This window comes from Aotus nancymaae, unplaced genomic scaffold (genome assembly GCF_030222135.1).
Source record: "Aotus nancymaae isolate 86718 unplaced genomic scaffold, 86718_ANA_hifiasm-v0.15.2.pri h1tg000012l, whole genome shotgun sequence".
Taxonomy (NCBI): domain Eukaryota; kingdom Metazoa; phylum Chordata; class Mammalia; order Primates; family Aotidae; genus Aotus; species Aotus nancymaae.
In genome coordinates this window covers 36,880,909-36,906,979 of record NW_026988423.1, presented here as the reverse complement: position 1 = coordinate 36,906,979, position 26,071 = coordinate 36,880,909, and the positions used below count along the sequence as shown (strand labels likewise).

At 38.8% G+C, this 26,071-nt stretch overlaps 1 protein-coding gene across 11 annotated transcripts in view; it reads left to right on the top strand.

The window, feature by feature from the left end:
- Nucleotides 1-26,071, top strand: part of OPCML (opioid binding protein/cell adhesion molecule like) — a 1,160,549-nt gene that overhangs the window by 1,014,375 nt on the left and 120,103 nt on the right. For all 11 annotated transcript variants that reach the window (XR_001106940.3, XM_012449168.3, XM_012449171.3 and 8 more), the window contains one exon: nt 18,319-18,444. Coding sequence is in view for 10 of the 11 variants with exons in the window: in XM_012449168.3 (XP_012304591.1) it covers nt 18,319-18,444 (126 nt within the window). In the remaining variant the exon portion in view is untranslated. The remainder of the gene's footprint in view (nt 1-18,318; nt 18,445-26,071) is intronic.

The following is a 26,071-nucleotide window of genomic DNA, read 5'->3' as shown; positions in this document are numbered from 1 at the left end:
ATTTATTAAAAAGGATGTTGGATGGTACATTCTCACTCATAAGTAGGAGCTAAGCTATGAGGATGCAAAGGTGTAAGAATGACACAACAGACTTTGGGGACTTGGGGGAAAGGTCAGGAGAGGGTTGAGGGATAAAAGACTACATATTGGGTGCAGTGCATATTACTAGGGTGATGGGTACACCTGAATCCCAGAAATCACTAAAGAACTTATTCATGTAACCAAACGCTATCTGTTCCCCAAAAACCTATTGAAATTAAAAAATAAAAATTAAAAAAATAAAATAAAATAGATGTTGGGAAGCCCAGCAAACCCAGCACCTTCTCACTGGGAAGTGTAGGAGAGTTCACAGAAGACGGTAGAAATCACCCTCACAACGGTGACATGATGTAATCAAAACCATGCAGAAATACCATTTCTCACTTATTGAATTGGGAAACATTTAAAAGTTTAGTTATATAAGCTTCTGACAAGACTTCTGGGGACAAAGGTTATCTCATAAGTTTTCAGTGGATAGGAACAATGGTAAAACTCTCATGAAAAGAAAATCTGTCAACCATCAAAATACAAATAAATGCATTTACATTTTAAGCCAGTACTTACTCTATGACTCTATCCCAAATACACACTTCACAAGTCGTGTGGGGAATTGTGATAGCAAAATGTTGAAAATTGAAATCAACTCATGTTCTGTGGATAGGGCACTAGTTAGATAAACTATAATATATTTATGCAAAGGAATACTATGCAGCTCTGAAAATGTATAAGGTATATTTCTACAAATATGGGAACAACAGCATGTATACTCTGCTGCCTTTGTATTAGGAAGGATGATGATGTATTTTCTTATTTGCTTGTTTCACGTAAGCACACATTGGATGGATAAACAAAATACAAAGTTGTAGAAATCTGTAGGAATAAAGGGATGGAAATGATAAAGGTAGGAGTAAAAATTTTCTGTATATACTTTCAAAAGTAGATTGGTGTTTGAACCATGTTAATGTATCAACTTTTGAAAAGATTAAGTTAAATAATTTGAAAACAAGATATTTTGTAGCTTGCAGAATTCTGGGGAAGGCTGAGTACCTGGTTGTAGCAAGTCTCCTATTTACAGGGAAAAAGAAAAACATTTCTGTATGCAAAAATAGATGTTCTCCATCAAACCTGTTGTCATGTGTCCCAGATATTCTGATACCAGGCTGTGGAAGTAAACTTAGTTATCCTTCTTTCTTCTTCATAATAAATGAAGAAAATAAATTATTTCCAAATCTCCCCACTTCACAGCTCCATAATGAAGTTCGAGTGTAGTGACATTACCATTGTATACCTGCTCGATGTATCCTGGAGCTGCAAGACTTGTACATAGTGGGTTATTAGGCTTCTGTGAAATTATAAAAGGCAACTGTTCCCCTCCCCCAATCACATGTATATGACAATTATCTGGGAAGAGAGGTACATAAAAATAGACAATGTTTGGTGAAACAATTGAAAGTATTATTGGAAGATGAATCAAATTAAGATGCTTTAAAAGCTCCGAGACTCTGGCATTTGTGATGAGTATGCCATGGGCTCATTAGGATTGCGATTTGGAGAATTCCTATAAAATCTGGAATGGGGCAGAGTACAGCGAGAAATGTTAGTGTGTTGGCTCCTTCCACACCTGCCTGGAGCTGGCATGGTGTGTGCAATGCAGAGGATACTGATCTATACAAGTGGGAAGTGACGACCCAGACTGTCCTCCTTCACTGACCCTGGAGACCCAGGGAAAGCCAGCGAAGAGGTTTTTCAGAAAAAGTGGTCTTCTTCTGTAGCTGAAAGCACTGAACTTGAGGCCACTATCATAAATATCAATGGCTTTTTACCTGGCATGCTGGTGAACCTTATTAACCTGAAATATTTTCTGGGCTGGTGACACTGGAGCCTCTAATAACTTTTTAGTCGGCTGCCTCTGTTCTTAATGTGTTTTAAACATTTTTGGCACAACTGCTTTCCAAAAGGTTTTCCCAATAATTTCAGCCTAAGCTGTCTAAAATGTTATAGAACACTTGTTGCTGGGAATAATATTTTCCATGATAAAATCCCTGCAGCATTGTGACATGTTAAACATTTTAAAGACAATTTTGTGTATGTCTTGCCTTTCAAGGGAATGGGAGCCTCAGTTCCTGGTGGATAGGTGGTGAGTAAGGAGATCTGACCCCTCCTCAGTAAACGGTGTGAATTATTCCATTGGAAGCATCCAGTGACATTATGGTCTGGAGTACTGGGAAGCCATTTTTTTTTAACAGGCTTTAATTGCTTTTTGCTGGGGCCAGGAATATTTATGGGTTAGAAGATTGCCAAGTTATTTATTAGATGGAGTATCTAGGGATAGACTAATATAAATCACTTAGGCTGGTATTGAATATACCAGACACTCAGTAATTTAAAAAGCTTTAATAAAAATGCTAAAATATGAGACTTGTCTTTGGCTGTAATGAGACTCAGTTATCATGTTTTTATCAGCAATATTCAGTCACAGACCCCCCTGCCTTTTCTGAGAGTAAGAAAATGTGGATATAATCCTTATTTCCAGACTCTTCCAGTTTGTTGGAATTGAGGAAGGTTTTAAAGATTTGAAACAAGGCTCATATAATAATTATTTGGGGGAGCTAATGGCTGACTTCTTCATTCTTAGAAATCCAAGAATTAAAAGTAATGTCCTTTGTGGATCCAGCATGACAGCGAGTGGGTAGAAAAACGCGGGGGTATATATGGCTAAACTTGGCTTATATGTTGTACTTTCTATATGATAAAGAACCCATTACTGTGTATGCTACACTCAAGCCCTGGTCTACAGAGAACAGAGTCGAAACTCATTGAGTTTAGAACCAATGGAATCCCTGAGAACTCAAAATGTAGTTTTTAATTTTTTTTTTTTTTAGTGGATATACTAAATTAATGGTCTATATTATTTTGGGGTTTTGTTTAATTTTTTTTTTTTTTTTAGATACTTGGAGATACTGTACTCCCAGGCTGGAGTACAGTGGCACAACCACAGCTAACTATAGCCTTGAACTCCTGGGCTCAAGAGGTTCTCCTACCTCAGCCTCCCGAGTAGCCAGGACTATAAGCGCACACCACCACACCTGACTGTGTGTGTGTGCAGTTTTAAAGAGACGGGGACTGGCTACACTGCCTAGGCTGATCTAAAACTCCTAGCTTCAAGCAATCCTTTCAACTTCGCCTCTGAAAGTGCTGAGAGTACAGATGTGGCCACCACTCTTGACTCCATATCATTTTACAGTTTAAAAATTATATTTACTTTTATCATATCATTTATTCACAGCTAGAACCTTTTTAAGATAGCTCTATCATCCCCATGCCACCAAATACTGCTTGTTTTCATGAAATTAACCAATGGAAGAATGAGCCCTGAGCTCCAGACTCTCTCCCCTGTCTTTCCACAGTAGCATACACCTACAGGCAAGATGATGGGCAAGTGCCCATTTCTTAAAGATTTTTCAAATCCCATCTTTCTCCCAAGATAAAGAGTTTCTGTGTCTGTTCCCAGAGAATCTCCTTCTTCAATTCTGTCTCAGACTTGAAGACACAGTGACCACAAATTGGATGCAGGGGTGAGGCACGGTGATTTACTCTTGGCAGCACAAAGCAGGTGGTAGAAGAGAAGAGAAGAGGGGTGGGTGTTCAGTCACAGGCAGGAAATTTACTGGGAAGAGTACCTAGGCTGATTCCAGATAGATTGCCTGAGGGTGGGGCTGCATCTCACGGGGCAGCCAGCTTGGCTGAGGCACCCCAGGACCCCAGCATTGCTACTCAGGTGAGCAAAGCACAACAGAGACCTGCGGCCCACTCGTCATTGGGAAGCTCTGGTTGAGGAGGTGAGAGTGGATACTCATGGTGCAGAGCAGGGCAGGAGTCTGTCAATACTCCCAAGTCCCCAGGTGCAGGCTGCAACATGGAGCAACCCCGGGAAGCTTGGAGAGGTTGGGTGAATCTGTCCTGCTGATGTGGCTTCCAAATGCTATGCTCCAGACCTGGATGGAGACTGGGTGCTATGCAAGCTTCTTGAATAAACTTAGAAAAAGAGTAACAGAAGAAACCACATTTCCCCTCAAATATTTAGGATGGGGGACACGATCGGCACACTAAAGTAGTTTCAGAAAGCACCGGCAGGCAGATCTGCTGGATAGTGACAAAATCAGGAAGTCCAGGAGTTGATGGAGATGAGGAGGGGCATGAAATCCTGGGTGTGGACACATTTGGCCTAATTCTCAGCCCAGGCATCTTTCCACTTCCACCTGCCCCAGCCAGAAGTGGCTTAAAATGTGACAGGACCGAGGCGGAAGACTGGAGGCATCAGGGACCCCTGGTGAGAAGCTGGGGAGTACAGGCTGGTTGATCTGGGCCAGAAATGTCCCTGCTCACACTCCTCATTGATCATCTGTAACCAAGGATCACTAAATGATGGGTCCAGGAATTAAAGTAGATAATGAGAAGATGCTGGACTCCCCCGGCATTGCCTCATTTGGTTTTGCCCCTACTCAGTGCAGCTGGTACTTTTGGTATGACCTGCTTTTCAGATCATCAAAGTGAGGACCACTTCTGTTCTAAACCTTACAAGACTTCCCTTTTACCCACCTCACTGTGTCCAAACCGAAAGCCCTGCCAGCAAGACTGGAGAGCCCCTGGCCTTTGAAGCCAGGCACACTGGATCACCTCAAGCTGCGGCCTGGCTGTAGCTGAGGCCTCGGGCACTGCAATCAACGGGAGACACATCCCAGCCTCTGCTCTTCCAGGTCATGTGACATTTAGCAAGTTATTTAACCCCTCTCTGTTGCTATTATCTAATCCTTAAAATGTTAAGTAATAAAATTGCCATATAGGGTTTTCACAGGATGAAATAAGTGATGCATGGCAAACTTTGCACTGTGTCACTTGACACTTATTAAGTTCTCAATAAATAAGAGTTGCTGGCCAAAAAAAATATCTAGATGTAGAATAAAGACCCCATAGCATTGACATTGACTGTGCACCGTGCACTATGACAAAACCCTTTCATATTCATTTACTATTTATTCCTCACAATGACCCTATAAGTTACATGTGATCACTATGCTGTTCTGCAGTTTCAGAAACTGAGATTAGAGAAGTCACACAACTCGCTCAAGGTCACACTGTAAATAAGAGGGAGGGAGCTCAGATTGTATTAACAGGAGACAGCTATGACAATGTTAAAGAGGAGGGTAGAGAAGGAGAGGTCTGAAACTCACCCCAGGGAGGCCGGAAATGCTCAGGGGCCTTCATGTGAAAGAGAGACTTGGGTTGACAGGTCATGGGGCTCAGCCACCACCTCACAGCAAATGCTTGACAGAATTGGGACTGGAACCAAAGTGTTTCCTCACTAGCAAAATGGGAAGCTACAGTAGAGGGATCCCTAATGTCTATTTTGACTTGAAAGTTCTATGATGTAAATTAAACTCTGTGATCCTAAGTGTGTATGGCCAGAAGAACTCTCCAGGGGAGCCTGCAAGTCAGTGGGGGGAAGGAACAAAAGGAGCCTCCCAGAGGGAGGGCACCACCATGCCCCAGAAAGAAGAGAACTCGACAAGAAAGACTCTTTTGCTGCATTCAGTTCCTCTGATCATGGTCACTTGCCTGAATTGTGCAAATTAAAAATAGGAAGTGTATATCTGAGTCTATAAAAAACTTTTCTAATGGTTATTACAAATGAACTTAGCAGAGCCTGAGAGGTTTGTGATGTCACCCAGCCCCTGGCATGTATTCATGTATGTGTTATTCAGAACTATTTGTTCTCATTCCCTATCATTTCTCTCATCAAAATAGAGCAGACAGGAGAAAAGCAATCAGAATGGAGTGGGCTTATTCTGCAGCAGAAAATAAAACAATATCACACCAGGACATGGAGGGAGTCTGATTCACATTAAGAGTATATAAGAGCAAATAACGTGGATCTGGCCCTGCCTCAAAGAACAGGATGCGACTGCATGCAATTAACCTAGTTCCTATTTGCTGGCTGTTCCACTGGATCCTGAGAGGTTGTATTTTTTTGAAAATCCTCTGGCATTAGCAATTACATTTAGCACACATTGATTGAGCACCTAAGATATACCAGGCATTGTGCTGAGAGACACCTGGAATACTGAGATGAACAAATGACAATCCTTAATTGTAAGGATCCCTAGTCTAGTGAGTGAGAGAGACATAGAAAACAATAGAGTGGGGTGAAAAGTGGTGTGACACTAACCACATATCCTGCCATTCACCAAGCTCTGTTTATATCACTCAAATCTCTCCTTTTCTGCCCATCTCTCCTATTTCTGCACTTGTTGAACCAGCCATCATTTCACTTTTGGAAAACTCTCTAGCCAGTTTCATTTCCACTTGCTCAACTTTAGTCTATTCACACTGCAGCCAGGAGTGACTGATTCCCAGTGGATTCCTTGCATTACTTGTCATTATCATCCTTATTATCATCTTCATCATCAGGATCATAATCACCACCACCAACATCATCACCATCACAATCATCACCATTATCGTCACCACCAACATCATCATCACCATAATCACCATCACTATCTTCACCACCCCATCACCCTCAACATTATCATTGCCATCATCATCTATCACCATCATCACTATCGTCATCACTATCATCATCATCATCACCATTATCACCAACATCGCCATCACTGTCATCACCATAATCACCATCACTATCTTCATCCTTATCACCATCATCACTGTTACTCTCACCATCACCATTATCGTCATCACCATCGCCACGTTCATCATAACCTTTATCATCAGTACCATGATCTTCTTCATCATCATCAACAGCAACAGCATCGTCTTTAAACATTTTAATGTATCACTCAACTGCTGTTATAAAAAAGATAAAAAGTGTTAGTCTTTACTCAAAGAATCTTTAAGTTCTGGGCTCTACCTGCTCTTTCAGCCTCAGCTCCTAAGATTCACTATGTTCATTTTATCCACAGTCACTGAAGCTCATCAGGCTCTGTTTTGTCGACGCTTTGCACAGGCTGATCCATTTGCCCAGCTCTGCCCACAACAAACCCCTCACCAAATTCACAGGCAAATAAAAATCCCTAGTATGGGCTATCATGGAGCTTTGCACCACCTCGTACCATAGCCAGAGTGAAATCACGCATAGATTCTCGTGATGACTTATCAGCGTGAGTGTTCTCCTCTATACACTAAGCTCTGTAACTTACATGAGAAAGGGACCTAGTCTATTTGCTATTCTACCTCCAGTGTAATGCCAAGCTCATAGTGGGAACTCAAAAAATGTTGTCAATGAATACATTACATCATTATACATAGGTTGCCACAGAACACAGACATACATTCATCTGTAGAATGTGAGGAACTGATGGAGACAGGGTATTCTATCTCAATATCAGTGTTCAAGAATGAGTAAGAGTTGAACATATCGATGAGTGGAGAAGATGGCACATGGGCAGAAGGAACAGCACATGCAAAGGTGTGGAATCACAAATGAGCATGAGGTATTTGGAGCATTGCCAAATGGGCTGATGTGACTAGGGCAATATGAGTTGTCTGGGAAAGAGAAGAGCAAACAGTGGGCAAGTATTGAGAAATGGAGAGTTAAGCAGACATTATGCAGCATTATTCAAGGAACTATCAATAAATGAAAAGAATATTTTCTGAGAACTCACATGTGTTAAGCTGTGGTCTCTCCTTGTAATAAAAGACCTCACAAGAGATGACTGGCCATGATTGATGTTTTTATAAAAGTTTTATGCAGATACAATTCACATACTATAAAATTAACCCTTTTTAAGAGAACAGTTCAGAGCCTTTAGAGTGTGCGTAGGTTGTACACTAGTCACCACTATCTAATTCTAAAATACCTTTATTATTCCAATAGGAAACTCTACCCCCATCAATAGTTACTTCCCATTTATCTCTCTTCCTAGCTCCTGGCAACCACCAATGCATTTTTTATCTTTATGGATTTTACTATTCTGGATATTCTATGTGAATGGAATCATACAGTATGGTCTTTTGTGTTTGGCTTCTTTCATTTAATATTTTCATAGCTCATCCACATTGGATCATGCATGAGTACTGTGTTTCTTTTTATGGTTATGTAATATTCCATTGTACAGATATCACATTTTGTTTATCCATTCATCTCTTGATAGATATTTGGCTCGTTTTAAAATTGTGTCTATTAGATCAGTGTTGCCTTAAACACTCATGCACAAGCTATTGTTTGGATATATGCCTTCATTTCTCTTAGGTAAATGGCTAGAGTGGAACTGCTGAATCATTACAGCTTATATTTAACCTTTTGAAGAACTTCCAGACTGCCCTCCAAAGTGGCTGTGCTGTTTACATTCCCACCAACAGTGTATTAGTCTACTAATTCTCCACATTCTTGCCAAAGCTCGTTATTGTCCCGCTTTTTGACTAAAGTAATCATAGTGGGTGTGAAGTAATACCTCACTGTGGTTTTGATTTGCATTTTTCTGGCAACCGATGGTGCTAAACATCTTCTCATGTGCATATTGGCCATTAGTATGTCTTCTTTGGAGAATTATTTATGCAACTCCTTTGTTCGTTTTAAATTGGCTTATTTGACATTTTATTCGTTTTACATATTTTGATAGTAGTCCCTTATTAGATATATGATTTTCAAATACTTTCTCTTATTTTGTGTTTCCTTTTCACTTGCCTGATAGTGTCTTTTTGAAGCACAAACATTTTTAATTTGAATGAAGTCCAGTTTATCTATGTTTTCTGCTGTTGCTTGTGCTTCTTATGGTATATCTAAGAATTCATCACCCAGTCAAAGCCTACTGAGAGGCAGAAGCAAAGTGGGCCTGGGACCAGATGCAGAGGTGGCTGCTACTGCTTCCCACCACTGCTTTCTCACATCCTTAGCAATGGAATAAGTAATGAAAACATACAAAAAACTATGTTTTTTGTGCGTGTTTTCTTCTAAGGTTTAGTCTTTACATTTAGGTTTTGATCTATTAATGTTTTGAATATTGTATATGATATAAATTAGGGATCCAAATTCATTCTCCTGCAAGGGGATATCTACTTGTCTCAGTACCATTTGTTGAAAACACTGTTCTTTCCTCATTGAATTGACTTGGCACCTTGTTGTAAATCAACTGACCATAAAATGTGGATATATTTTTGGGTTCTCAGTTCTACTCTGTTGATGCATATGACTGTCTTTATGTTGGTTTTTAGTAGTGCATATTTCCTAAGACTGTGTTGTGAATTAAAGGAAGCAATGTATATACAGCACTAAATGCTAGGCTTCAAGAAATAAACTATAGGCAAGGACTTCATGACTCAAACACCAAAAGCATTGGCAACAAAAGCCAAAATAGACAAATGGGACCTAATTAAACTCCAGAACTTCTGCACAGCAAAGAAACAATCATTAGAGTGAATCGGCAACCAACAGAATGGGAAAAAATTTTTGCAATCTACCCATCTGACAAAGGGCTAATATTCAGAATCTACAAAGAATTAAAACAGATTTACAAGAAAAAAACAAAGAAGCCCATTCAAAAGTGGGTGAAGGATATGAACAGACATTTACAAAAGAAGACATATATGAGGCCAACAAACATATGAAAAAATACTCATCATCACTGGTCATTAGAGAAATGCAAATCAAAACTACATTGAGATACCATCTCCTGCCAGTTAGAATGGTGATCATTAAAAAATCTGGAGACAATAGATGCTGGAGAGGATGTGGAGAAATAGGAACAATTTTACACTGTTGGTGGGAGTGTAAATTAGTTCAACCATTGTGGAAGACAGTGTGGCGATTCCTCAAGGACCTAGAAATAGAAATTCCATTTGACCCAGCAATCCCATTAGTGGGTATATATCCAAAGGATTATAAATTGTTCTATTATAAGGACACATGCACACGAATGTTCATTGCAGCACTGTTTACAATAGCAAAGACTTGGAACCAACCCAAATGCCCATCAATGATAGACTAGACAGGGAAAATGTGGCACATATACACCATGGAATATTATGCAGCCATCAAAAAGGATGAGTTTGTGTACTTTGTAGGGACATGGATGAACCTGGAAACCATCATTCTCAGCTAACTGACACAAGAACAGAAAATCGAATACCGCATGTTCTCACTCATAGGCGGGTGTTAAACAATGAGAACACATGGACACAGAAAGGGGATCATCACACACTAGGGTCTGTCGGGGGAAACTAGAGGAGGGACAGTGTGGGTAGGAAGTTGTGGAGGGATAACATGGGGAGAAATGCCAGATATAGGTGATGATGGGGAGGAAGGCAGCAAACCACATTGCCATGTATGTACCTATACAACAATCTTGCGTGTTCTTCACATGTACCCCAAAACCTAAAATGCAATAAAATATATATTTTAAAAAAAAAGAAATAAACTATTTTGTTGTTGCTACTGGTGGTGTTATTACCCTGTATCCAGGAGGAGCTCACCGATAGACCTAACTTGCTGCTGAAAGATCATCGGCTCCCATGGTTTTAGACCAGAAGAGACCTGAGGATTTGCAAACGAATGTCTCCATTCTAAAACTAGCCAAAACAAATTAACAACAATTCACACACACAAACATACAAGCACACAAGTGCACATACAGCTCTAGCCAGACACATTTAATGATTAGCAAAAGGTCACAGAGCTATGGAGGAAAAATGGTCAGAATCTGCTTCTCCTTACACTTCATGTAGTGATTTTGGCAAAATATTATACTATTTGAGCGTACAGAATATTGCACAACACAGCCTAGATAAATGCCATAATTCCCAATTTGCCTCCGGTGTAAGAAATAAACACTCTTATTAAAATGCAAAAAGGTAGCCCTATAAGGATAAAACATTGGATCCTTAAAAGTCTTTTCTGTGTTATTTTTTATAAATTATCCTTGAGTGTTTAAAACTGTAATGAAAACTATTTCACATTTATATTAGCTTTCACATGGTCTCTTAATATTTTGTTATTCCCCGAGAATAATAACAACAGTAAAGTAAAAACAATAATAAAGCTATTTAAGACATTTTGAAATAATTATCACTAATCTAATCTCCATATCTCTGTGATACAAATATTTTTATGCCCATTTCACAGTAGAGGAAGCTGAAACTTAATAGCTTATATAACTATTTCAAAAATCACATAGAAAATAGTTGGAAAAAATAGTGTTCAAACCTTAGCCCCTATGACTCCAAATCCCAAGATTACTCTCTTTCTAATTCTGACATACGGTCTTAAATAAAACAATTAAGAGTAGACAACTAAATATTGTGACTGGAAAGAGACAGGGCAGAGTTGTGATGAAGGGAAAAGCTGCTGTTGCAGTTACCTTGTGGAGCCATCTCTAATGGGGAGTGGGTCCTGGAGGGACAGGATGCTGAGGGGTGGAACAGAATTTGGGTAACTGGGAGGGAACCAGCCAGAGCAGATACCCCTTGTGGGGGTGTACTGATAACTCCTAATCTTGACTACACGCCAAATTTACCTTGAGGACTTTCTGACACTATTACTCCCTGTTCGAATTCAGATCTAATAATCTGCGATGAAAAAAATTCCCAGAGAGTTCTTGACAATGTTGGAACTCTTAGGGATAGAGAAAGGAGGTAACTAAAATTTTGGAGAGAATGAGGAAGCAGCATTCAATAAGCACCTACTTTTGGCAAGGATTGAGCTCAGAGTTTTACCCGTACCTTCACCCAACCCATGAGCAGGTGTCATGAGTTCTCCTCCTAGGGGAGGAAACCAGTGAGATCCAGAACTCACCTGCACACAGGCATCCAGCTGAAGTGAGGCCAAGACCAGATCTGGAGCTGTGTGACCCTAAGGCCAGCACTGTCCTGCTGCCCTGAATGCCCTGTCAGTGGGTCTGGTCCTGAGGATTAAGACTGTGTCCTAGCATCCTGCCTTATGGACACTTCAGTTTCTTTATCTTATCCTGTCTACCTCAGAGCTGTTGTCAAGACCAAATTAGATAATAAAGCCTAAAACACCCCCGCCACATATGAGGTATCATTACTTATTCCATTGTTAAGGATGTGGGCAAAACTGAGGTGGGGAGCAGTGGCAGCCACCTCTGCATCTGGTCCCAGGCCCACTTTGCTTCTGCCTCTCAGCTGAGATGAGGTCTGGGTCCCGGCTGAGCAGGGCGTGGTGCTGTGGTCCTGTACTCTGTTCCTTCTGGAAACAGACATCCTCTAAGAGAAAACATTTTAAAAGTCAAGCAGTTTCTTTATGCACATGTGAGATTTGTCCTATGCATTTGCTTAGGCCCAATAGCTCAGTTTAAGAGGAGGAAACTGATTATTAGTTATTGAATATGTACTTTTTACTCTGGTAGCTAGAGTGTTTATGCATATATATACTCTACATATGCTCTATGTGTATATGAAATGTATAATTATTTACTATGTTATTAAATATAATATACGATATATTATGCTATGTTATATGTAACATACCGTATAATCTATGTATATGTGTATATATATATATACACACACACACACACACACGCATGTGTGTGTGTGTATTTCTAAGGTAAACTTTATTTATTTATAAGTCCTAACTTAAAGTTGGAAACTAAGATTTAGAAAATGAGCAATTAGGCACAGATTAAGCCATTTCTCTGATTCTAAATGGCATGAACAATATCAATAATGAGTATATACAAAGGATAATAACAGCTAACATTGATAAGGTACATACTTATTTCCAGGCACTGTGCTTCTGTGTTGAATACATTCATATTTAGTTCTTACAACAACCTGAAGAGACAAGTCCTTCATTCTCATTGTGCAGATGAGGAGCCACGGGCTTACAGTGGGTAAATAAAGCTGTCCAATGCCGGGCAGATCTATAGGACTTCAGGACCAGAGGCATGTTCCCTGGCCTCTCACTGCTGTTTCCACCGCATCATGAAAACTTTGTGCAGGGTGGGGCTGATATGTGCAGAATTACACATTTCAGTCCCAACTAACTGTACAGAAAGACATGTTTCATCTTTGGGAAAGCCTTTTCCAACTCAAATCTTCTCTCTCACAAGTACACAGTTATTTGAATAAAACAGTATACATAGTAGTCATTTATTTATTTATTTAACACATTTTTATTAAGCATATGTTAAATATTATGTGGCAAGCATAATTTTAATTACTGGGAGTGTAGTGGTTTATAAAGCCAATAGTTTAGTGGGCCAGAGAAGGTAAACAAGTAATCATATAAATGGATATAAAAACACAAAGCTATGTATGTATTGTACAAGGAAATGTAAAGGTTGAGAAAAGATTATAACAAGAGACCTGATTTAGGTATTGGGGGCAGGAGTCGACGTCATTAGCAAAGATTTCCCCAAAGAGGAAACATTAAAACTGAGCCCAGAAAAAAAACTTACACGATTTTTTTGGATGAATAGGATGAAGAATAGGATGGTGAGGATTTCAGGGAGAGGATAGAGCAAATGTCAGTCTCTAGGATGAGAAACACTTGACACACTATAAGCTACTGAATTTAGAAACCCATGCAGTCACACATTGTGTTTACAGGGATAAAAAGATGTTACTGCATGTCAGTCATTGTGTGTATAATAGGAATACAGGGATACCTATCACAGATCCTGTCCACGGGATAGCTCAGTTGCAAAGATAAATGGTATGATAAAGGCATAAACAAGAATGTCATGGGAAGAGAAAGAGCAACTTAGGAATAACAAAAACGCTGTGAATGTGAGTTGAGAACTGGAGAGTGGGCAGGTCAGATGGCATAGGAGTGGGAATGGGTTTTCCAGGCAGAGGGAATTGTGTGTATAAAGGTACAAAATTGAGAGGGTGATGGAGCTCTGGAGAGAAGCTTTAGAGAAGGACTTAGAAGTTATGTTTTGGACAGACTGCAAGACAAATGGTTTTGTAAATCCTGCTAAGAAGTTTTAGACCTTCCATCTTTAGCAAAGGACACATGTTGGAGGTTTTAGGTAGAAGCAAGATATTTAAAAGTCGTATTTCTTTCTCTGTCTATCTGAAATCTATCTGTTTGTCTGCCTGGATGTTTATCTATCTATCTGTCTATCTATCTGTCTGTCTGTCTATCTATCTATCTATCTATCTATCTATCTATCTATCTATCATCTATCTATCTCTAAGTGCCTACTTACCTCACATCTGCCAATATCTCATCTATTCCTCTGTATTTCTATCTGTATCAATCTCTTTTCTGCCTAGTTATTACCCATCTGTCATCTATCCAAAATGAGCACATTTTGAAGTTACTGTAGTTGTGCATTGAATCCTCTGCACAACCTGTGCAAAGACCCTGTTGTAAAACACCACCACCAGTGGAAAGATAAGCAGATACCTGCAGCACCAGCAGGGGAGGCTCAAGAGTGTCTGCACAGATAACACACTCTGTTATTTATTATCCTTTAGGTACACTCTGTGGTTCTTAACACTTTCTTTGAGTAATTTAGGCATTTCAGGTAAGGTTATTATTCATTTCTTTATGCATATATTTACAAACAGTAAATATACAATATATGTAGATTCATTTGCTACAGATACTTGTCTAAAAATTAAACAAAGATCTCCTGCCAGAATATGAAGAAGCATTTAAAGCTATCTCCAAGTGTTTCTTTCTTCACAAAGTCATTATGGAAACAAGGGTAGAGTCGTAGTGATATTGCCAAATTCAGTTCAGATTTAAATTTACATTAAAAGTATTGAATACCTTCCTTGGCAAGCAGCATGCATGGCCCTGGGAGACAAGGAAGGTGAAGATGGGCTCCTCCCTTTGTGGTCTGTAGCGTGCAGTGGGGGCTGAGTTGAATGGGATGGTTTTGTTCATCACAGCAAGTGCTGTGAGCGAAGAGGCTCTGGGAAGACCTTTGAAGCAGAGCACACAAACACGCGAAGCCTTATGAATGGAAATACTGTGTTTGGGGAAATTATCAACAATAAACAAAAAGGAACCATCATACAGTGAGAGAAGCTCTCATTTACTAACCCTGTGATTTCGATCAATTTATCTCCCCATGCCTCAGTTTCTTCAGTATTAATAGTGAGAATATTTATTCTATTTCTCTCACCATTTTAAGATGTAAGGAGCTTGTTGATCTCAATAAGTGATTTGAGAACAATGAAGTTACATATTAATGTTAGTTTCTAAGGATTTTGTGATTGAGAAGGGAAAGATCTTCCTTTTCTGCCAGTTCATGCTCTGCACTGCCTTTTCTGTTAGCAGTCCACATCCTGAAACTGTACTTATCTTTCCTCCTTGGAGAAAATGACAGAGAACCCGATGGAGCAGCAGAGGATCACAAACAACACCGTCTGGGCTTAGTGGGAACGTTTCGATTAGTCTTTGCGATCCCACTTCAGGAAGCCCTTCGCTAATGAGTAACATTGACTGAGCACCTGAGCAATGAGGATGCCATGCTAAGCACCATGGAATTTTACATATTTCTTAATCCAGCCTCCTTCACACTATCAGATGAGATAGGATGTCTGTGGAAAGAACAGCTCTGAGCTCGTGGCTGTGCTGAGTTCTATCCTGAGGCATCATAGCTGCCTCCGCTCACTGACTGTGCTTTCCCCAGCTGTGTGTAACTTACTATCAGGGAGCCCCTAGGGTCTGAAAAAAAAATTAAAACAAAAAACTTCAGATGGCCTAACACTTGCAGTTGAAGCAGACATTATTTTGAGAATATTTTGGAAGTTGCGCTTGAGTTGTTGCTTCACAGAAGTGAAAAAAGTATTGACATTTCTAAGCCCAGAACTATTTTTTAACAAGCTAGAAAATATAGGAAAAAACAGGTAGAAAAGTTTTCTCGAGAGAATGCAGTATAGCGAGAATGTACACTATTTTTTCCCGGCATGTATTTGGGTAAAATATGTGCACTGAAATTTCAGGCCAAATCCTAATGCAGAAATAATCCAAAATATGGCAGATTTATAAGCTAGGCAATTTTTATTTATTTGCTAATGTAGATTCCCTTAAGAGCTCAAATGTTCTACTTGTTACTCAGGGCTTCTCCTTGAAAAGACTTGCCTGTAAAGGTCTCGGCAGCATAAAACTCCAAGCTGCAAAGTCGTCTCAATTGAGCATTTGCCATAATTCTCTTTTGCCATCAACTCAGGTTGGGTTGGAATCTACTTGCGCTGTACCTGTTTGATAATTAATAATTCACAATTAAATTGGCAGTACAAATAAATCAGCATGACTGCAGGCCTGGAGCCTCCCCTCTCTGTGTTATCCTTCCTTTTATTTGAGGATCTGAAATAAAATTGAAGAGAAAGGTTTGAGTATCTAAAATCTTCCATTCAAAGCTTTACCTCCCTTAGTTTTGGAATTTCTTTTCAATCTGTTGTGGATCTTTCTTTCAAAGAGAAATTTAGCATGTGCCATTGTCAGCCTCTGTACCTTACACTGAGGAGTAGAGATGTGTGTGATTCCACACTTGCCCTACAGCTTGTCATTCTCTAGGTGCAGAGACAGGCGAAGCAAGACAGCATGTTCAATGCCCTTCCTGAGATAGGTCTAAACAAAATGCAGCAGAAGAGATGACTGCTTCTGCTTTCAGGATATGGGGAGAGGTTAGGGGAAATGGCAGAGGATAGAGGATGTTGGGGTTCTCCTTGAAAGATAGTTATATCTGTAAAAGTAGGTAATCAAGAAGAGACAGTAAAGGAAAAGAAAAGCTATGGGAGTGCTGATGCTTTTAAAACATTCAGCAGAGGACAAGAGGCCAGTGTGTGCCCTGTGTTGTGTTAGGGGGGATGGTGTCTAAGGTGAGGTTTGTCAATAGGTTTGGGGGCTTGACTGCAGAGAGCTTATGTTATGCAGAAGGGTTTGTTTGTTAAACATGGTAGGCCATTACAGGGTAAAGGAGTAAGGAGGAGAGCAGTTTGACTCCATGATTGCTTGGAAAGATTGCTCAGGCTTCATGTAGGGGATAGATTGGAGGGACCTCCAAATGGAAAGAGACTAGGTGGAAGGTTCCAGATGGGAGGCTATTGCAATTGTCTCTGTGAAAATTGGCGAGAAACTCAACCATAACAGTGGTGATGAGAAATCAGAGTTGAGAAGGAATCTAGGCATTTTCCAATACTGCGCTTTTGAATTGAAGAGAATCAAGGCCTGGAGGTGAGACAGTAAGACTAGGAGTCATTCTGGGCTTTGTAGTGCTACAGGTACATGAGCATGGTCTTGGCCCATGAGAAGAAAACTGTTGTTTGTGAAAGATGTTTTTTCTGTCGTCATTATGATCAGCGTCATCATCATCTTAGGAGCTAACATTTATTGAGTGCTTACTTTATATCAGTCACTCTGCTAAGCCATTATTTCACCTCAACCTCAGAACACAGTGAGTTTAGCTACTACTATCATCCATATTTCACAAACGAGAAAACTAGAGCTCAAAGGGACAAAGGCAGGTCACCTTGCTAACAGTCATGAGGCAGGTGAGGAATTAAGCTAAGATTGAAACCTTGGTCTATCTGAACCCAGAGGTCTGCTCCTAACCATTAGGATATAATGTCATTTAAGAAATACAATTTAGAATACAATCTTATGGCTACAGTAGTAGTAAGGACACCCATGCATTACTGGTTGGATGCAGGATTTTCTAACTCTATCAAGAGAGTCAGAAAATTTCACTGAGTTCTGAAGGATGTGTTTTAAGGGATGTTTAGGGGGTTTCAGGTTAAAATAAGTGAGAAATAAAATAATTCCAGGATGGAACAACCTGTTAAAGGCCAAAGAGTTTAAAAGGGTCTGAAATGCTCAGAAAATAGTAACTAACTCAGTATTATCAGCGTATCGAGTGCAATATTGGGGAAGGCTTGAGACTGGGGACAAAGGTCCCTAATGGTTATCAGCTTACGCCACTGATTCCACTGAAGACAATAAACATGGGGATAAACAGGAGCTCTTGGAAGGCTTTTTGAATATTTTTGATTTTGCCTTTCAATCCACAGACAGTCACACCCCCTCTCAGTTTCTCTACTTCGCATCAGCGTTCCCACATCTGCCTCCTGCCATCGCCGAGGTAAAATATAGAGCTCCTTTTACCATTAGTGAACTGCAAATGTTCATGACCATATTCTTGGCAAATCAAGCAACTTGAAATTTATTGTTGAGAACAATATTTATTATAAAAACGTGCTGTACAAAACTTTGTAGGATAACGCCTCCTTTTAAGTGTAAAGAGTTATTCTCAGGTGTGTCTTCTATCCTCTTTTTCCTTACAGTTCCTCCTCAGATCATGAATATCTCCTCTGACATCACCGTGAATGAGGGAAGCAGCGTGACTCTGCTGTGTCTTGCTATTGGCAGACCGGAGCCAACTGTGACATGGAGACACCTGTCAGTCAAGGGTAAGGTGTTGACCTGGAAGACGTTTTCAGAGTTAGTACGTTAAAGTCTTGGCTCTTACGTACAGTAGAGCTTCAGGAATCAGAAAACATTACTGTATTTGTAATCCAGTAATATAAAATCAAACAGGTAATATACCCAATTTTTGCTGCCTATTTAATTTCAAAAGAAGGATTCATAGAGGAAATTTGCTCAATTATGGTCTCAGCCATTTTTATGACCTTAGAAGCCTTTTTTTTTTTCAAACTGTGAAGAACAAGGGACATAAGAATAACTTCCAATGAAGATGTTAATTTCTGAAAGTAGAGATGGGTCAGTTGGTGGTTTGTTCTTTCTGGAAGCAGAGCGCAAGGGCATTACTGTGGCCATGAAGAACTTCGGCATTATTGTGCATCCAGGAGAAAAAAGGTCTCCTTGCTTCAGCACATTTATCCAGAGCCACACATGTCTGACCTGTCCATAAATAGTTCACCTTGAGTGGAAGAAGGATGATGGAAATGGTTAAGTGCATTTGGGCATGCCGGTGCTGAGCATTCAATAATTGGTATGAAAACATCAGTTAAAACCATTTCCAACTTAATAGCAAGGGAACCAGAAGGACAGTGGGTCTTGTCCTTTTGGAAATAAAATTTGCTCCAAATCAAGCTTGAAGAGATGGGCACAGAGCCACTTGATGTATTTACACTGTTACTAAAAGCTGTGATTAATTCTAGGAATGATACAAGAAACAAGAGCTTCCTTAGGCATTAAATATCCAAACATGAAACCAAGTAAATAAGAAAAATGTGTAGAGTATGCCTATGTAACATACAAAAAATAATATTGATCTACAAGAAAGCGTAAGAGTAAATCTTAGTAATATTGAGAAAGACAAAGTTTTGCCAAGATAAAACAAAAATACCCAAAACTGTGATTTAAATAACTGAAATTTATTTTTTCACTTTTCTGGAGGCAAGAAGTCTGAGATGAAGATGTCAGCAGGGTTGGTTCCTTTCAAGAGCTTGAGGGATTCCCTGTGTATCTGACATGGTCCAAGCGAAAAAAAAAAAAAAAAAAAAAAAAGAGCTTGAGGGAGAATTCATTCTATGTCTTTCCCCTAGATGGTGATGGTTTGCTGGTAGTCACTGGCATTGCTTGACTTGTAGTCACCTCACCCTGATCTCTGCCTTCAGAGATCTATGGCCTTCTTTCTAGGTGCATCTGTGTCCAAATTTTTCCTTTTAATAAGGATATAAGCCATATAATATTATGGTCCACGCCAGTAACTTTTTTAACTTTGACTACCTCTGTAAAGAGCCTATTTCTAAATAAGATCACGTTCTGAGGAATTGGGGATTAAGAATTCAAGGTGTCATTTTTATAGATTTGTAACTTAACTCATCACATGCTTCATCAAAATTAAAAACATTCAGTCAAGCCATAGACTGAATAAAAACATTTCTTGCACATAGATTTGACAAACAATTTACATCTAGTTTATATGAAGAATTCTTCCAACACAATACTAACACTCCACCTCAAAATGAACAAAAAATTTGAATAGACAATTCCAAAAGAAGATATAGTATATGAATGACAAATAAGCACACAAAAATATGACTAACATCTTAATTATATAAATAAAAATTAAGTCAAAATGAGACACCATTATATAATCCCTCAAAAGACTAAAAGTAAAGAGACTGATAATATCAAGTGTTGGTGAGAATGTGGATAAACTGAAGTTTTATATATTAACCCTGCAACTGTAAAGTCATATAAGCACTGTGGGAAACAATTTCACTTTTTGTTATAAAGTTAAACACACACTTAGCCTACTACCCAGCAATTCCACTCCTAGGCATTTATTCAAGATAAATGAAAGCATATTCTCCCAAATGTACATTGTATACAAATGTTTTTAGCAGTTTCATTTATAATAGCTGTAAACTATGAATAACCCAAATAACCATTGTCAGTCAAATAGATAAATTGTGGAATATTCTAACCACAGATTGCTACTCATCAATTAAGAGGAACAAACCATTGATGCACATAACCAAATGGATGAATCTCAAAAATGGCATGTTGAGGAAAATAAGCTAAAAGCTAAAAAATACATACTGTATGAATTTGTTTACATGAAATCCTATAATAGGCAAACTAATCTAGAATAGCAGAAATCAAGTCAGTGCTTACCTAGGGTAGGGATTTGGGGAGAAGTGACTGCAAAGGGCCACAATAAATTTTGAGGGATGTTGAAAAAGTTCTGTATCTTGAGTGGAATGAAGGTTATGTTGATGTCAAAATTAGTCAATTAGTCAAAACAGATAAAATCGTAATAATAAGTGTATTTCATTATAGGTAATTAGAGTTCAATTAAATTTGAAATATAAGTATACAGAAATGTAGACAATAATGACCTGAATTTTTTTCATAAAATTCCATAATTTGGAACGTTAATTATGTCATTGCACTTAGCAAATAAGAGACTGGATCTTTCACTAGGAGAATCATTCAAGCTTTTGCTGCTTTTCTCTTTGTGAACTGAGAACACATATTTTTTGCTACTGTCTTGTTATAAGGAAGATAATGCTAATAAATTAGCCTAATATTCTTTGTATAAAGACCTCAGATATTAAAACCCATAATGTCTCTATATCATAAAGTGAAATTAATGAGAATGTTAAAGTATATGTAAGGGATATAGCAAAACTCAAATTTAATAAAAACAAAGCAATAATCTTCCCAAAGGCAAGGATTCCATGATAATTTTGCCTAAAGTTAGAGATAATTTTAAATTTGCATTATATACAAAAGTGTGTCTAACCATCAGATCAACTTTTATGTATTTGGTAAAATCAACTGTCTTTATAAATGCTTGAAATCCCAGAATGTAGCTATTTGATCCTAAACACACAGTTCTCAACATTTGGAAATCTTTTAAAAGACATTTTTACGTTGTGTAAATGTTCTGAAACAATTCTCTATAATGGCACATTGGTAAGATTTCCCTTTTAAAATAAGGGAGATTCATTCATCTTCCCAATCTTTTATAGAATGTAATAGTTGCGATTTAGCCTCACTGGAAAATCCTAAATTTAAATGAGCTCCCTCTTGTTTAAATCTCACAGACTGTGCTCTACTTTAAAGTTGCTTTGTTTTCTCATAACCTTGGCCTTAGCTTTGCTGTCTTTCATTTTCACTATTGTCTTTCCCCGCCCTTCTCTCAATGACATTTAAGCATTTGAACTCCAAAAATTGTTTCCCAGTTTGAAAAGTCTGGAAGACAAAGTATTTGTAAGTTTAAAATTTGCATCTGCAGGGTGGCTACCAATATTTATTTTTAGAAGGATGCTCCTTCTCATTTGCAATTAGGGAGTTGTTTTAAAAGTTTAGAAGTACATTCTATAAAACTTGAACATCAAATAGCATTTTTTAGAAAAATTTGTTGATTGATTCAGCATGGAAGAATAAGAAATAAAGGTTGCAATCACATTTTCTTTGAAATTCCAGTAGGATTATGGTGGAGGATTTAGCTGATGCAACATTTGAAATATATGATTTAAATTTGGGGATCTATAAACAGGCATGAGTAAACCAGCCTTCATTTAAAAAATATTTTAATGAGCAGATTACTATAGATTAAAAATAGTAATAATCACACTGATGGTTTAAAATGGCAATCTGAGTACATGCTGTTGACCACTTACAATGATAGAAAAGAGGTAAAAATAAATGAATACATAAATCCATTATCACATTAGAGAAAAATAATGTTAAGTTCTGGTGGACCAGAAACTGTGAGGAGTCTGAAATATAAAAAGTAGACAGATATAATGAAGGAAAAAATATAGCTCAAAATACAGAAATGTGATCTCTACCTGAGATTATAATGGTTGAAGAGTGAAGGTTTCAGACAGTGCTGCGCTGGTAAGTCATTAAAATTGATTGGAGTGGGAGGAGGCGAGGGAGTGAGAGAGGAGCCCGGGTAGCCTTTGCCCGTGTCAGTGGTGTAAATACTACCATCATTGATGCTTCTGGGGAGCCCCTTTGAAGTATCTTTGCTTTTCAGGTATATTTGTTCCACAAAAACAAACAAACCAGAGAGATATCCTTCTTATCAAAGTAGCGTAAAAGTTTTAAAGCATGCCCAAGTTTCCAAAGATGGACCTGAAGACCTCCCAGCTTTTCTGCTCTCCAGACTGAGTCTCGTCTCCTTTGCGGTATTGTAAGTGTGCCAGGATTCCCAGACATGGGCGTTTTCAGAGCACACCTGCCTCACTTTTGAGAAAAGCTGGAGGTTACCAGGATTATGATTAAGTGTTGTGAACATAGCAAAAATCACTATGCAAACGTTCTTTTGGGGTTTTGTCATTGATGTGCAAACTGTTGAGCTTTTGACTGTATATTCACTCTTAATGGTTACATATAAAAATCTATACTTAATTTTTTCAATAGCAGTCAATTGCTTATTAAAAATATCTATATAGATCTGCTGGAGGGTATGGCACTTGTGTAGCATCCGTCACACTATGGAAATCTGTACTTAGTAGCTGATAGCCCAGGTAGCAGGATAGTGATGAAATCGCAGGCTACTGCCTCAAATAATTTTCCACAGGAAAAAGTCAGTTCCCAAAACAGGCAAGCAAAATGGATTGGAATACATTGTGAATCAGCTGGTCTTCAAGAATTATTTTCTTTACCATTCCTGAAGGGCAAGAGAAAGGAAGCTGGGCCAGTATAAACTGGCAGGCTCTTCTAGGCACATGAGTAATGTGAAAAAGCTGCAGGGATGGGAGTGGCAGAAGAAGACCCTAGAGACTGTTGTGTTCTAAGGAGGGTAGTCATCCCCTCTTGCAATGCCACAGTAATCCAGTGTGATGCCTCACACACCTGGCTCCACTGCCATGACATATTTGGAAAGGCCAGATATTTAGGAAAAATAACAAAGTCTTTCTTTCTGTCTCCCCTCCACTGAGATTTTAAGATGACAGCCCTCATTCACCTGTGAGTGAGTTGCTCATGGAGTCCACTCAGACACAGTTATATCTCAGGGAGCAAGTGCATGAGTTATTTCATAGAAGTGAATTTTCCAGGTAACTGAAGCTGACTCTTTTATGCGTTTACTCAAGTTATTTGTTATGAAAGCATTTAAATCATGAATTATGTTCTATTCTGTTTATTTGTGTCTAGTGAATGCCATTTAGCCTCATCTTTATACTATAACATCAAGATTATACCTATCAATTGTTTGTATCTTGCCATTTGGGAACTGGGATAACTAGGAATATGACCCTTAAATACTGTCAATACTGTTTAAATTCTTATGTCTTTTAAAAATAGTTCCTGTATTTTTTCTTTCTTCCTTTCAATCAGACTTGTCAGTTCTTCGTAACGTCCATGCACTTCCCTTTCAGCAGCCACATTTCTTCTGATGATCTGCTTCTAATTTGTCTTGAGTAAGAATCCATAAAACTAATTTGATTAATCCTAAATAAGAATGAGTGGTGGGAAAGGGCCTTCTCTGAGTAAAGGGCATTAGCTTTCATGAATGTGATCAATGGCTGTCTGGGGGAAATAATATTTGGCTATGTTGTAGATATATGAGGTGGCAAGATGAGCGAATTCCATGGACATAAAGAGCTAATACTGGCATAATCACCACCCATGGTTATCATCTGGTTGGACATTTGTGTATTCAAGTCACTCTGGTAAATGTTCAGGTTAGAAAATGTACTGATCGGCCGGGCGTGGTGGCTTGCGCCTTTAATTGCAGCAGTTTGGGAGGCTGAGGTGGACGGATCACCTGAGGTCAGGAGTTTGAAACTAACTTGGCCAACATGGTGAAACCCCATCTCTACTAAAAATACAAAAAATTAGCCAGGTGTGGTGGTGCACACCTGTAGTCCCAGCTGCTCAGGAGGTTGAGGTAGTAAAATCACTTGAACCCCGGAGGCAGAGTTTACAGTAGCCGAGATTGGGCCATTGCACTGCAGCCTGGGTGATAGAGTGAGACTCCATCTCAAAAAAAAAAAAAAAAAGAAAGAAAGAAAGAAAGAAAAGAAAATGTACTGATCCCACATTCGTTTTTGCTGCAGTGTTCATTTTTCATGGTAGAAATTCCTAAGGAGAAATCTTAGAAGAAATCACCAAGTTCTTTGCACCCCAAATAAAAGATACACTGACCCGCCTTGTGTATAGGTATTGATCCCTGTTGGATGGTGTTGTTAGCCCATTCACAGAACATGGACTTCAGAGTCTTATCAACCCAGCATGAGATCTGGGCTGAGTTGTTAACACACCGAGTGACTTTAGAAATGTTAATTTAGCTTACTGTTCCTCAATATCGTTTACTGCAAAATGGGACCAACTTTGTCAGTAGGGATCATGAGAGAAAATGAATGGAAAGCAGGTAACAGTGTTGAACACTAACTCAACAGTTATTTTCAAACTGTGATTGTGCCATATTTGCATTTGAATGCATTCTTTGAATGCATGCCATGTAACATATAGATAACTTGGGTACTAGTTATGATGGTATTGATGAGTGCATACTGTATGCCAAGCCATGTTGTGTACATTTTGTGTGTTTTAACTCACTGAATGCACCAGCAGCCTTGGGAGAAAAGTGATGTTTTACTATTTTATTATCTCTTGTCTTTGTCTCTTATTCCTTGACAGTCCTGAGGTCTTTGATGTAGTGATTCATTTATTTGGCCTGAGTGTAGATTGGGAAAAATACAGCTGCTTAATTTGTGATTGGCAACAAGCCAAATGTCCTTCACGGGGTATATGGTTAAACTGTGGTATAATCACACCATGAAATACTACAGAGCAATACAAAGGAATGAACTATTGTTACATTTGACAACTTGGATGGACCTGAAAGGCATTGTGATGAATAAAAATAGTTGGTCTCAAAAGGTTGCATATTTTATGATTCACTTGTATAACATTCTTGGGTTGTCAAAATTATAAATGTGCACAACAGGCCAGCAGTTGCCAGTGGTGAGAGCAGCAAAAGGAAAGGAAAGCAGGAGGGAGTTCCTTGGGTTGATGGAGCTAAACTGTGTGTTTATTGTTGTGGTAGCTTTATGACTCTACAAGTGTGACTGAATGTTGCCAAACTATACACAAATACATAAAAATAAGTACATGCAAAAACTAGTAAAGTTCAACTAAACTCCACAGTGCAATTATTCATAACTTTATTTATTTATTTATTTATTTTTATTTCTATTTTACTTTAAGTTCTGGAATACATGCGCACAATGTGCAGGTTTGTTACATAGGAGTATATGTGCCATGGTGGTTTCTGTACCTATTAATCCATCATCTAGGCTTTAAGCCCTGCATGCATTAGGTATTTGTCCTAATGCTCTCTCTTCCTTTGTCCCCTACTCCCTGACAGGCCCTGGTGTGTGTTGTTCTCCTCCCGGTGTTCAGGTGTTGTCATTATTTAACTGCTACTTATGAGTGAGAACATGTGTTGTTTGGTTTTCTGTTCCTGTGTTAGTTTGCTGAGAATGATGGCTTTCAGCTTCACCTACGTCCCTGCAGAGGACATGATCTCATTCTTTTTTTATGGCTGCATAGTATTCCATGGTGTATTAAAACACCAAAAGCAATTGCAACAAAAGCCAAAAT